Source organism: Trachemys scripta, chromosome 8, assembly GCF_013100865.1.
Source record: "Trachemys scripta elegans isolate TJP31775 chromosome 8, CAS_Tse_1.0, whole genome shotgun sequence".
NCBI lineage: Eukaryota > Metazoa > Chordata > Testudines > Emydidae > Trachemys > Trachemys scripta.
In genome coordinates this window covers 61365458-61379112 of record NC_048305.1, presented here as the reverse complement: position 1 = coordinate 61379112, position 13655 = coordinate 61365458, and the positions used below count along the sequence as shown (strand labels likewise).

The window sequence follows — 13655 nt, the reverse complement described above, 5'->3', positions numbered from 1 at the left end:
GGTTGGCTTAAAATTAACGAGAATCTTTAAAAATAACAAATTTGGGGGCTCTTTATTTACCTTCAGGTTTTTGAACCTATAGGGTTTGTTTTGAGTCACATTTTCAAGCTCTCCACAGCTGTAAAATAAAAGCTGAGATTCTCACCGAGTCAGTTGTCTCCAGGAGTTGGACCTTTTAAAAAATAAAAACCACCAAATATTGTCAGGATTTCATCACAAGTCTCACAACTCTGCTATAAGGATAGTAACAGGTCTCCTCTCCCTCATTTAAGATTGTTAAGACCTGGATCGCCAGCATCACTTTATTCCTGCAGTCATTGATTATGCTTCTAGCACAAAATGAGCGCTCAATGTGATGCAGGCCAGCTAGAAGGCACCTAAACAAAGCAATAATGGAAAGGTTGCAATAGCCCAAGAGCGCGCCAGCTTTGAGACCACCTCTCCCAGGTCTGGCAGTCTAGAAGGTCTCATTCCCTGTAGAATTCCTCCTACTGCCATTTTCAGCCCTTAGCAGCCAGTCAATCCTGCAACACCAGGAATTCAGTAAGTAAATCTGCTTGCAGAGCAAAGCACTGCCTTGTCTTCACTAAGCTCATCCTATGATTTTGCTTGTGATGATGAGTTTCTAAGTAGAATTCAAAGTGAATAGTTTGGGACCTGATTATCTGTCTCCTTGTGCTAGTCTAGGCACTAAACTACCTGTAAACTGCAGAGAGGGCATTCTCTGTCAAGGCCCTTCTACTCCAGAGGGTGCTCACACTTGATCTGCCCAGCCTGGAGCGGCTAACCACGTTCAGAGATGCTCCAAGGCCCATTTTTTTTCCTCCTAGGCATTTGGAGAAGAGGTTGTGTGCAATGGGAGTCTTTCTTTGTTAGTTGGAGCATTGCTTGGGGAAGGAGGGAGAGTTAACTATTCAGCTACTTGTGAAAGGAATGAGCAGAGCAGGATATCTGTTGTCCTTGGATACTGATATAAAAGTGCCAATTGTATTGTAAGGATGCCCAGAGTGCAGGACATGTGTCGCCCAACACGGTAACTTTTTAGGCATCAAAAGAATACATACAATTATTTCTCAAGGGATATGGGGATGTTAATAGCAACCTCCCAGAATGCCCTTTAGGTATTGCCTTACTTTACTAATGTCCACATTGCTCTTTGTCCAATGGGGCTGTTCTAGGAACTGTTGAATAGGTACTGTTGGATTCCCACAGCAGACTGGTACAGCAGCAGTTGGAGGGAGGGAGGGAGAGTGTGTGTGTGAGAGACCCAACTATTTTAATAAAAAGGTTTTGTAATGTAACATTACAAATCCAGGGTGGATTTGATTTAAATCAATTTGATTCATGAAATCATGAAATCATGATTTAAATCACTAGTCAGGAAGACTCAATTTAATCATGGATTTCTACTTAAAAGTGCATTCTTGTTGGTTGTTACTGAAGATCCTGCATGTTCAGACATGTTCCTTTCATCATCTTCAACACAGCTTCCTCCTGAAAAGGAACACTTCTCAAGATGTTGTTTCATTTGGGCAACCAGGCCTTGCATTTCTTTGTTGCACTGTTTGCATTTTGCACGCATACCTGTCTTACTCACAGGTAGCAGAACTTCATTAAAATATTCCCAAACTGGGTCTCTTTTATGGCCTTCTGCCATTATAGTAGGGTGACCAGATGAGATGAAGAAAATATTGGGACACAGGGGGGGGGCAAAAAAAAAAAAAAAAAAAAAGCCGAGCAAAAAAACCCCAAAAAATGGGTGCTGCCGGCAGAGCAAAATATCGGGATAGAGATCGGTCGGGACGCGGGACAAACAGCTAAAAATCGGGACGTCTGGTCACCCTACATTATAGGTTTTTCCTTTCTAGTGAGAGAATGGTATGGTAGATCTCAAATTAATGAAGGCTACACTCAGAAAGACCTCAAGACTTCTGGAATATGCTGCTCAAACAGTTTCATTTTTGTTTCTACTGCCTGTCCTTCCCTTCTCACATTTATCTCCAGACTTCTTCTCCTTGTCCAGATTTATTCTGTCCCCAACAATCTTCTGTTCATTGAACTTTTTGAAACTTTGCACTTTTAGAGAGAGGTAAAGGATTGACTCTGTGTACACAAATTTGCAGAGGGAGAATAGGGTTGAGGTCTGTTATTTCTCACCTCTATATCTTATTTATTTATTTAAAATATTTTTACTGTTAACGAGCATGTTATCTCTGGAGACACAAATCCACAGTTTGAGAACTACTAAACTGAGTGTCTCTGATGGTATCTTCTAGACTGAGCACTGAGTCCCATTGGGTAGATAGAAAGATTAACCTAAATAATCTATACAGAAGCCTCTGGAACCCCATAAAATTGGGTCCCTAATCCATGAACTATTGGAACTCATTTACAAAACTTTTCTTAAACATTACATGAATTATATTGTCTCAAACTATAGAATTAGAATTTATAATCCCTATTCCATGATGAGATATCTTTGAGCTATAATGTATCTTAATTAAAATGATCTTTAGATAGGTTCCTTCCTCAAAAAGCATTTTATCAAAAAATCTTTTTTTTTTTTTTAAATCATTGTTTTTATCCACCCTGGGGTACACTCAACTGTTGTAAGAACAGAGTTAGCAATGCTTAGCTGTGGTGCTTGTCTAGTGAAGAAAGACCCTTATCAGAGGCATAATGTAAGGCTTTGTCTACACTGGAATTTCATCAGCAAAACTTTTTGTTGTTCAGGGGTGTTAAATAACTCCCCACCCTGAACGACAGAAGTTTTACCGACAAAAAGTGCCGGTGTGAACCTCATTTGTTGGTAGGAGCGCTCTCCTGCCGACAATGCTGCTGCTGCTCGTTGGGGGGGTGGAATTTTTGTCGACTCCACTGACTACTTTGTCAATACTAGAAAAAATTAGTACCCATCTGACAACAATCGTACAGCTATATTGCTGCTAGCAACAATGTAAACACTGGCCTAGCCAAGGCTGACGTGTTTTTACATCTGTCACTTAATCCTGCTCTGAGCAGGTTTTCATGATCTGGGGGTCAGATCCCTTAGGTCTTGTCTGAAGTAGCAGACTTGCAGCTGTACTGTGCGGGTACTACTTTTTCAAGTGCAGACTCATCTGACCTGATGAAGGAATAATGCTGCTGCCTGTTTCTCTTCCAGTCCCAATAAGTAAAGGTGTGTGATCCATTTAAAAAAAATGGAAACAGACTGATTGCTCTTTTCTAACTGGCAAATCCACCTCTGAGATTTGTGGCCATGTCCAGCGATATATGTACCTCATCTGTGGGGCTCATTGCCTACCAGTTGTTTCAACTAGGGCTGGTGGGAGGAGTATAATTTTCTCTTTTGCGTGCTTTATTTCTCCACTGATTTTTAAGCTTTCCTTGGTCTTGCAAACTTTGGGAGGCTTTTCTTTGCACTAATCAAGCTTGCATGCCTGCCTGCCTTTTTTTTTGTTTTGGGGACACTGCCAGTTCTTATTCTAAGAGCTTTATGCTAGTCTTATCGAATGCTAGGAGTTAAGCTCCCACTTGTAAAGGAATGGTTGCTGTAGAATAGCACCCATTCCCAATCTGTTCTCCCCTGCCTATCTGTACATCGCTGGATAGTGTCTTGTGTAGCTAGATTTTTTTTTTTTTAATATATGGAGTATAGGCAAGACAAGTTGTTAGGAAGCAAAAAAATATATACTCGGAGAAATCTTGTATCAAAATAATTTATTATAAAAAAAAATTCAAAGACCACTTCATTGAAGTTTTGCTGTCCTCAAGACAGGATTTGTGGCATTCCTGGCATAAATAGGAGTGTTCAACACCGCCTTAGTCTACATAACATAGTATTATACAGCTCCTGTTTGCTATGGGCCAGATTCTACCCTTACTTTCACTGCATGCAACCCCACTGACAGAATTTGGCCCTGTATAGTGTAGTTAGCTACTCAGCATCTTCTGCTCCAAAGAGGTGTAATGTATCCCTCTTTATCTCTTTGCATTATACAGTGACAGTGTTTGGTGTCACATGGAAGACTGATGCATCTATTTGCTGCTGGCAAATTTTTAGTTAGCTGAACCAGTATTAAGAAGTGAGTGAGTGATAACACACCACCAGTTGTTTAGGAAAAAAAATATGCGATCAATTATTCAAAGCTGTCCAAATTCCCAGAAATGTTTGATTACACTGTGCTGTCTCAGAGCTTGTTTACTCTTAAAAGAGGCAGATCTTATCTGACCTACAGCATCAACGCTCTCAGTGTGACAAAAGGAGTCTGACAATATACATTGCTATGATAATGCATGGAAATACCTTCTCTCTGCACTGTTCACTGATGGAAAATGCATCATCCCTGGACACTGGCCAGCAGCTTTCCTGGCTCCATCCCTAGGCTTCTAACATCACTGTTTACCACTCAACTGTAAACCACCTTAGGCTATATTTCTGTCCGTTTCCCCCCCCCCAACTACATCTGGGCAAACCTTCTGTACATTCAGGATTTCAATCTTTCAGATTATGGAGCTGCTAGGACACATGGCCTTCTTCCTTAGCAGGTGAAATAGAATTCTCCACTTCACTTCCCTCCAGAGTTCATGTCCCTTGAGGCTCCCTGGTAATCTGTGACTTTTTACACAGTTCCTGATAGAATTCAGACTCCAAAAATCGTGGGTACGCGTTATTCTCCATCAAGCTGTAGACTCTCTTCTGTGCAGCACTGAAGCAAGTGTGTGTTGCTTCTTGGATATTCTGGGCAATCATGTTCTTGGTTTGAAAGTCTATGTTTATCTGAAATAGAATGTGGGAATGTGTTACTGAAAGTGTTCACCTCAAGCAAATACCATAGACAAGTTAGATAAAAGTGAGATTTCATTAACACTAAGGGCCTAATACTACAACCTTGTGGCAGACAAAGCTCCCAGTGAAGCTACTGAAGGCCTCCTCCTTCAGAAGGTTGCAAGATAAGATCCCTAGTTTTGTAATGAGGAACATTTTCTGTAATGTATTGCACTTTAGGGCAACTGAAAAGACTCAAATGATGACAATCATATTTCAATGCTGATGCTCTTTAAATACACTGTAGACTTTAGTGATTTTTGCTGATGTACCCAGGCTGAGGATCTGAGCCAGAATCTCTGTGAAAACACTGCTGGCCCATTTTTCCAACATGGGAAACCGGGATGAATAAATTATAGTATCAAGGTAATATCTGGATGTTAATAATCAGCATTCAGGGGCATAAATGCATTTTGGGCAACAAAATTTCAAAACATGGGCCCACGGTGGACATGGGGGTGGGAATTTCAGAGAGCCTTGAAGTGGTGCTTAAATTGAGTGCTCATTACTAGCAGTGATGGTTTTTTTTAAATCAGCTTTTTACCTCTTTGGGAGCTTCTTTTTCAATGAAGTCATTGTAGATCTTTTTAGCCTTGGATATCAGCTTCTGAGGTGACTTGATTTTCTTGAAGTCCTCACAGGCCAGCCAGAAATCGATGTTCTCCTCGCAGAACTCTGATTTCAAAAAAGCTCGAAAAGCTGCAAGACCATCTGGGGAGCAAGAAAAGGGAGAAATGTATGAGCTGAAAATATTCCAGGAATCTTGCATTTAGCAATAGTCTTTCCCTACCAAAAATATATTTGTTCACAGTGTTCATATTTCTTTCAGAGCTGTCAGGACACTTTCAATAATTGCCTATGTATATGTGTATAAAGTATATATTTAGGCTCCCACAGTTTGCCAGACTTTCTTTTTAAATAACTGAAGCTATTTTTGAAGGAAAAGTGCAAAAAATGAAAACCATGTAAAATCAGCACACTTCCTTTAACAGACGGCTAGGTTTACAAAAAACAACAAAACAAAACAAAACAAAAAAACCAACAACCATAAAACAAAACTCCTCATTATACAGTTTCTCTCCAGATCTGAGTTCTAGTATGTTAACCTTTAGACTGGAGTAAATATTTGCAACAGAGCTATAAATCTCTGGAAGACATTTGCAATGGAAAGAGTGACTCAAAGTTGATTATCAAATGCTGATAGAATATATATTTTGGTTCAGCATTTAAGTGGTTTCTTTGCAGAGCGGCTATAAAACCCACAGAGGATTCAACTCTCATTGACTCCATTGCAGGATCAAGCCCACAGTGGCTTAATGTGTATATTTCTAATAGCACTGGAACAAGGATTTGTCTTGGAGTGGATTCCTAAGTGCACAAAAATGTTTGATAAAGAACATGCTTTTTATGAAGTGGGGCTTTGGGTTGTTTAAAATAGAAGTGTCTGAGACCAATATCAAGCTGCATGCATGAGGTTCAAATGGCAATTTATAATCCTGATGTACATGGGAAACCATTGCTTATTCTTATCTGAAGTAGCCTTTTCTATTACAAAACCTACAGCAAGACCATAACATGTTTATATTTTTACATTGATTTGTTACTCTTTTCAGACTGACTTACATTTATTAGCTAGAAGTTCATCAAAAGCTTCTGACCACAGCTGGGCTTCTTCAGGAGAAGGTCTATATAAAAGGACGGAGAACATTAGTTAGATTGCACAGCATATATTTCTGTTCCTTGCATGTTAAAATATTTGAGACTCATTTGAGTGAAATCTGTATATTTAAGTTACCTGAAGTAAGTATGTTGCATTCCTTTTTTGTTGGACTTTGTTTTTGTAGAAGTGGAAGAGTTTTGCAGGAAATAGCTCAACCTTGTTTTCCAATCCTTAATGCTAGAAGAGAAAGAGGAAGAGGGGGGAAATACATTAAAATGAGTTAACTGAAACTATCCTTCCAGCTTTGCACATTTTGACCAGAGATGGGACTAATCCTGCAGTCTATGAAGAGAATGCAAAATTTCCCTTGAAGTTGATGGTAGTTTTGCCTGCTTAATAACTGTGGGTCAAGCCCCAAATCTTTCTCCATTTCAAAAAAATAGGACCCAATCCTTCTATTTCAGTCAACAGCATTTTTTTCCACTGACTGGAGCAAGAGAGCCCACAGTTACTGGAAAGTGACTAATTGTAACTAAGGCATCTATGAATTTCATAACCAGAGGTGTGCTTCTGTATGTGAGGAACACAGCACACTGACCTCTGTTCTTCCCTAGGGGCCCACCACTGTTGTCTGTACTCAATGAAAGTTTTAGCTGAATGAAAATTATTGGGTGGAGGCCTCCTGGTGCTCAGATATTTAGAAGACCCTCTTCAATTGTGCATCAACATGGATTTGGAGATTTAATCTCTTCCTGCCTAATTTTTGGAAGAGCCAAAAACTGGATCTCCCCAATCTAAAAGAATATATTTTCAGTGTGGAAGATACTCCAGATTAGGGCTATATCGTGAAATCTGTAGAACAGGTGAGATTAAACTCTGTAGGAGCTGCAGCACAAAATCATCTCCACTAGCCTCTATATGAAACTGGGAATTGCAGAATAATTTTGTCCCTTACATTTAAAATATCATGTCTTATCCAGACAGTGCAAACAGGATATTCATTATAAATATAATAATGGAAGATTTTCACGTTTTTTTGTTTTTGTTTTGCTTTGGCAAGGAGCAAACCCTGTAAAAAAGTTTAAATGACAGAGCCATTTAAAGACACCAATCCAATGTAAAATTGCACAGCTTGCTACGTGAACAACGAATGGGGAGAAAATGTGCTTACATTTTCACCACTCAAACATGAACTGAAATAAACCATTTCTGCACAAGATCTACATTCTTTCTGACTGCCACTGACAGTTACATTTCTCATCAAATGACCGGTTCAGCAAATACAGGATTTTTTGCACATCAGGGTTTTTGCAGTGGAGATATTTCTCCATTTTTAAAAACTCCTGATGACATCAAATACATAAATTAACCCACTCTTGCACTGCTCACATATGGCACCCAAAGTGATTTTTTAAAAAAGTCAACTGTCAAATAGATGAAGGAATAATATAAATAGTTTCTTTTTTCCCTACAGAGATGCAACCTCCCTAGTTTGAATCATTGTTCTGAAAGCAAAGGGTGGCTCTTTATATGAATTAGACCTGCTATAAATATATAAACTCACATAGTTCTCTTCATCTTTCCTTTCTTCTCCTCGTTTTGGCAGCTGCTGGGAGTTTTCTCCATTTGTCCACAGTTGTGCTGAAGAGCAAAGAAGATTGCACTTTGCATACTTTTGTTTTATCCCAGGGTCTATCGCTGATCTGCCAGCCACTGCAGCAGCCTTTTCTTCAATCAGAAGTTGAACTTGAAAAGCGAGAAAGGCAGCCTCTCTTTATAGAAGGCAGTAGGGGAATGGGTTGGGTTTCGGTTACACCTCCTGAGCACGCTGATTTGCTTGTGGGGAAGCACACCAAAGCACACTCCCCTGTCACGTCCTTAAAAGGCTCTTACACTGAGTACAGTGCTGACGCAGTGTTCCCTTTTGCTTTATGCAGTCTTCTCTGGCAAAAAACCGGTCTGGTTCTCGCAACCGCCTGATTGCAGATTCCAGCAAGGTGGAGAGCTCTTTTTTTGGCTGTTGTGTGTGTATGCACAAAGCTTGAATGCCCTGCACATCTGAAGACAGAAGTGTAGGATCAATGACTTGGCTTATTATCCTACATGGAGAGAAAGATAATAGGTAGAAATAGTGCAAGGGGGTCTAGCTGCTGTGCTTATAAAGTTACCCCCTTGGCCCCATCCCAGCCGGCAAAAGGAAAATATACCTTGAAAAGGGCTAAGCACATGAATACATTTCTATTACCGGATTAATATGTTAACAATAGTGCTAACAAAATAAGATTTGCTACTGTACTTTCGGCAATCTGAAAGTAGTCGGGAATTGTCTCGCTTGTGTTCTACCATTCATTTTTAAAATGCCAGCTAAGCTAAGAAATGCCTCATATTTCTCATTACTCCTTACCCCTGTGTCTGGTAAGGAGAAGATGTACCAGGATCGCTGCTGAACCATCTGTATTACTAACATTATCCCTTTGGGACTAAAGGGTTACAGTTCCTGTATTGCAAAAAGTTTTGCACTTGGAAATGTTTGTACAACCTGTGCTTGTTCTTGTTCTAATATTTGCCTGATAGGCTTTTAGGGGATCACAATGACTTGGCATAGGAAGGGGCTAATTTTCTCTAGTACCTGGTGAGGGTTAGGCAACAGGTTTATGTTCAGTTCTATACATTAGAAATTCATTTTTATAACAACCCATATGCTAAAATTGTTTTTGTTTTCCAAGAAGCCAATTCTTTTGACTGTGCACAGCCCATTAGAAAAAATAGAGGAGGATTCTAAGGCCAGATTCAGATTCCCTTAGAAAAGAAAGATATGGAAAGTTTGAGTGTACAATACATGGTAGATTTTATCTCAGTGATAACTTGAACTAATTTTTTCCCCTCATAAGCATTATGAACATGTAGATGTAAGCCATGCCTGCAGGGTGTGGCACTCTGTCCCCCACTAGTGTTGGCAAGACCAACTAAAGATTGATGAGCCTGCTACAACCTTGGCTCGCAGATCTGGGTCTTTTAGCAGCATGCGTTAGAGGGTCAGGCTCAGGTATTAAGATCCAGAGGTCTCAGCTGCCACTAGAGTAGGACTGAGTGCCAAATCTAGCAGGCGTGTCTTCCATATGCTTTCATAACTCTGCCATTTGCCAATCAGTTGTGCAAATTACTGCTGGTGCAGGCAGCTGTAATAGTTTATCCCTATGCCTCAACCTTTAGCTACAATTTCAAGATGCATGTGCTACCTCCCACAATATCTTAACCAGCAGAGGGTGTCCTGGTATAAACCAGTACTTTTTCTCCCTCTACCAACATAGAATACAGCTCAAATTGTAATGTTCCTGACCTATGATTATTGCAGCATGCCTCCTACCACCTTCAGTATCGTTTATTTCATCAGCCACTGTAAATGCACAGATGGAGAATATAGTTCAGCATGCAAACAAGTAACTCACCTTACGTAAAAGCTTAATATTACAGCAAGAAAGTACAAGGAAACATTTTGTATAGCTTCCATCTTAAAAACAAAATAGCAGTATTTTTATTGTAACATATATCATTAGCACAATGCAATCTTAAATTAAACTCATGTTAGTTCTTCTATAATACAGTCTATATATTTCTATTTAAATCTATATAGTTAAGGTAGAGTTTTAGAGTAATTTTTAAAATATCTCTAATCCTGTTTCCAGTTTGCATCATTTCTGCATCACTATTTATTCACCCCTCCCCCCCCCACGCTTAGAGATTCAACAGGTGATAAGACTCTTGTTTAACAGGAACTTCCATTTTTATAGTTAATTGGGAAAAAAAGCAATAAAGCAGTTCACAATAAAAACAAGATAAAATGCATGATTCATGCTGAGACTTTCCATATACACCTCTACCCTGATATAACGCGACCTGATATAATACGGGTCTGCATATAGCGCGGTAACCCCGGGGCTCCGACAGCGGGGCTCGGGTGGCGATTTAAAGGGCCGGGGGGCTCCCCATGGCCGGAGCCCCGGGCTCTTTAAATCACTGCTGGAGCCCTGCCGCCGCTACCCCGATATAACAGGGTTTCACCTATAACGCGATAGGGATTTTTGGCTCCCGAGGACCGTGTTATATTGGGGTAGAGGTGTACCAACTAGAGCCAACTGTACTGTTTGGCAGATGCCTGGGAATATCTCAGCTGTTCCCTGCAAGCCTCTTCTATGGTTGTCAATAGTGTATTTTCATGGGTTGAGCAAACATCAGAAGATTCATAGGTTTGATTTGGATAAGACCCCAAATTGTAGATGCTTAACCAAAGCTTATCTTAATTAATTAAGATGTTGGTGTTCAGTGAGAGAGACGAAACCTCTCACATGGACTACTGTACTTTGACCCTTGGAATAGGTTCTAACTGGGGTAAAGCCTAGGGCAGTTTCAAATCAAACAGGTTTGCCCATCCCTAATCCCCAGTGGACTGTGTTGTCACCTGTAAGAGTTTCACATATGCTGGTGAGGCACAAGTACTTCAGAATTTTGCAAGCTTCTCAACCACTGTTGGCAAGCTACCATCAGCGTCATTTGCAGGATTCACGGGGATACTGACCTTTGACTCTAATGTGAGGATGAAAATGTTTGGAGTCCAGTCAGCTCAGCACAGCTCTGTAAATCAAACAGGCTGTGTCTACGCTGCACTTTGGCAATCTCCCATTGACTCAGCCTCACTCGTTGGAATACTCACGTAAACAAGGCACTGACATTGATACCCACCATGTCATCTAATCCTGCTCAGAACAGCTTTGGATAATACTGGTAGAAATGTCAGCAGCCTGGTGTACCTTGTTTGCATTAGTGCGCCCCCATTGTTACAACTGGCATGGCTCCACCTGTGGTAATGCAGTAACGAGAGATTCCCATAAAAATCTAGTGTAGATAAGGCCCAAATCAGATTATGAGCTACAGGATACAAAAGCCATTCAGAGCAGCTTGGTAAAGTTTAGGAAACTTATTGCAAGGAAAATAAAATGGGGATAACTGAAAAAGCACTTATTAAATAAAAGTATTAAAGAGTTAGGAAAAAATTGAATTTTTTTCCTGCATATTCCAGTACCAGCCACATACCTTTTGACAGCTTTGATTTATGTGCATTCTACAATTGGAGTAGGAGTTGTGAGGAATTCTAGGCTTAGTTATATTTACACTTATTTTGGGGAACTCAACTTTTGATCTAACTGATCACCATGAAATAAATCAGTTTGGCTCAGATCAGTCTCTGCTGGGCATTGTTCCTCAGAGAAACATCTCGTACAGTTCAGCACAATGCAAGCTACAGTTCAAAGAACAGAAGCTAAAATGAGTTCTATATCCAAATGCTTTGGAGATATATACATAGAGGGGGAAAAAGTACTAGTTTATACCAGGACACCCTCTGCTGGTTAACATATTGCTAGCAAACTCTTTTATTGTAACATGTAAAAAAACATCCTAAATCTGGCTTCTCAAGTAAGAGATTTGGAGAAAGAATATTATTTATCTCTGTGCTCAGTGAACAGACTATTTTAGTGGCACCAACTCTTGTTGTTAGAAACTATTCTCTTTCCCTGATTTCTAGCTTTCCTAGGCTGGAGTGGCAAAATAGCACAGTAGTCTTACATTTCTGTGGGATCTGAATGCATCTCCAAAGATGAACACATACCAGTTACAAAGGTGAAAATGAGTTGTCATCTTAACCTTGGCCTACTTCTTCTCTTACCAGACATTAGTCTAATCTGAAAACCACCAGATAATTAATTGGTTATTGATTGGCAGAGAAGTCCTGGACTGGAGCTGAATACCAGCCGTCAGCTGCATTGATATAGCAGAATGTGTAAACTTGCTGTGTGCGCTATTTCTGGTCTTCAAGTCTGCATGGTTAGTCACTATTTTTCTGTTAAATCTCTCCAAAATGTCAGCATGTATGGACCACAGTCTATGCTCAGTTACACAGGGGCAACTCCTCTTGACTTCTGTGGGAATTGGATTTTGGTGACTAGGAGTTTCATTTCTGTAACTGAGAAAAATCATTTGTCCCAGTTAGTTCTAATTCACCACTGGTGAATGCTGACACAACACCTTTCAAATCCATGAGGAAGTGGCAGTTTAGGCCAACTGCAAATGTAACTTCAAATCTTTTTCTCCACTTGTTTCTCTAGACTTCAGTGTATTTGTATGAATTTTAGCCCATTATTAAGGGGGGGTCAAGAAAGGAGGCAGGTGATAGAACGTCTTAGTCTTGAACCTGCACCCCACTGAAGTCAGTAGGAGTTTGGCCATTGACTTAAATGAGAGCTGGATCAGGCCCTTAATGAGTTTACCTTTCACCCATGGAGATCAAAATTTTTGCTATTGTCACTCTCAGTGGCAGGTTCTGCCCTCTTTGCACCAATGGAATTCCCAGGCTAGACACACTGAAAAGTGCAGTATATGCAATACAGATCCATGCGACAAATTAGAGAGGACAAATTTTCCTTTGGCTCTGTAGCATGTGGAAATGACTGTGGTAGTCTTATTCCTGACCCTAGTGGATGTTTGTTCCCATTACAAAACTCTCCCACAATTGACAGTCTGTTGAAGAGAAATACAGGAGATGATGAAGGTGTTACAGGTCAGGACTGAAGCTTATAGGCAGATTTGTGTGAGGAAAATGGCACTGCTCTCACCACAGCCTATGTGTGGGTCTAGCCAGAGCTAAAAATCTCCCCTTTTCACAACACTAAATCCACACAATTCTATTCCTTTAAAGAAAGCAATGTCTGTGTTTGGGAGTGGAAATTATTATAGAAGCAAAATAGTTATGGATGAGTAGATATAAATTAGTTCTGAATCAGGGAAGATTCCCTCCTACTCTGCAAACTAATGCACTGGTAAATAGCTGCATGTGGGAATCAGTTCCTCTTACTGTGCTCTAAGCATCTTTCCTCTTCTGCTAGCTAAATCCTGCCTCTTTCTTTCCCTTACCCGTCTTTCCCTTACCTGGATGACTGAAGATTCTGACTCTTCCCCCCCTATGCTTCTGCCTTTGAATTGTTTGTGTTTTATTCAGTTGCTATTGTAAGAGCTTCAGGAAAGAAAATTCTCTAAACTGACTTTAAAAAAAATAAAATTCTAATCATTTATCTATCTATGCCTCTGTAGATTAAATAAATATTAGCCCCAGAA

At 40.1% G+C, this 13655-nt stretch overlaps 1 protein-coding gene across 1 annotated transcript; it reads right to left on the bottom strand.

The window, feature by feature from the left end:
* Positions 1-3703: 3703 nt before the first annotated feature.
* On the bottom strand, positions 3704-8252 carry RGS2 (regulator of G protein signaling 2). Its single transcript, XM_034779811.1, has 5 exons — positions 8053-8252; positions 6624-6725; positions 6452-6513; positions 5373-5539; positions 3704-4780 (listed from the first exon to the last, which is right to left on the bottom strand). Exons 1-5 carry the CDS (start codon positions 8157-8159, stop codon positions 4586-4588), a joined length of 633 nt encoding a protein of 210 aa, XP_034635702.1. The 5' UTR covers positions 8160-8252; the 3' UTR covers positions 3704-4585.
* Positions 8253-13655: the final 5403 nt, after the last annotated feature.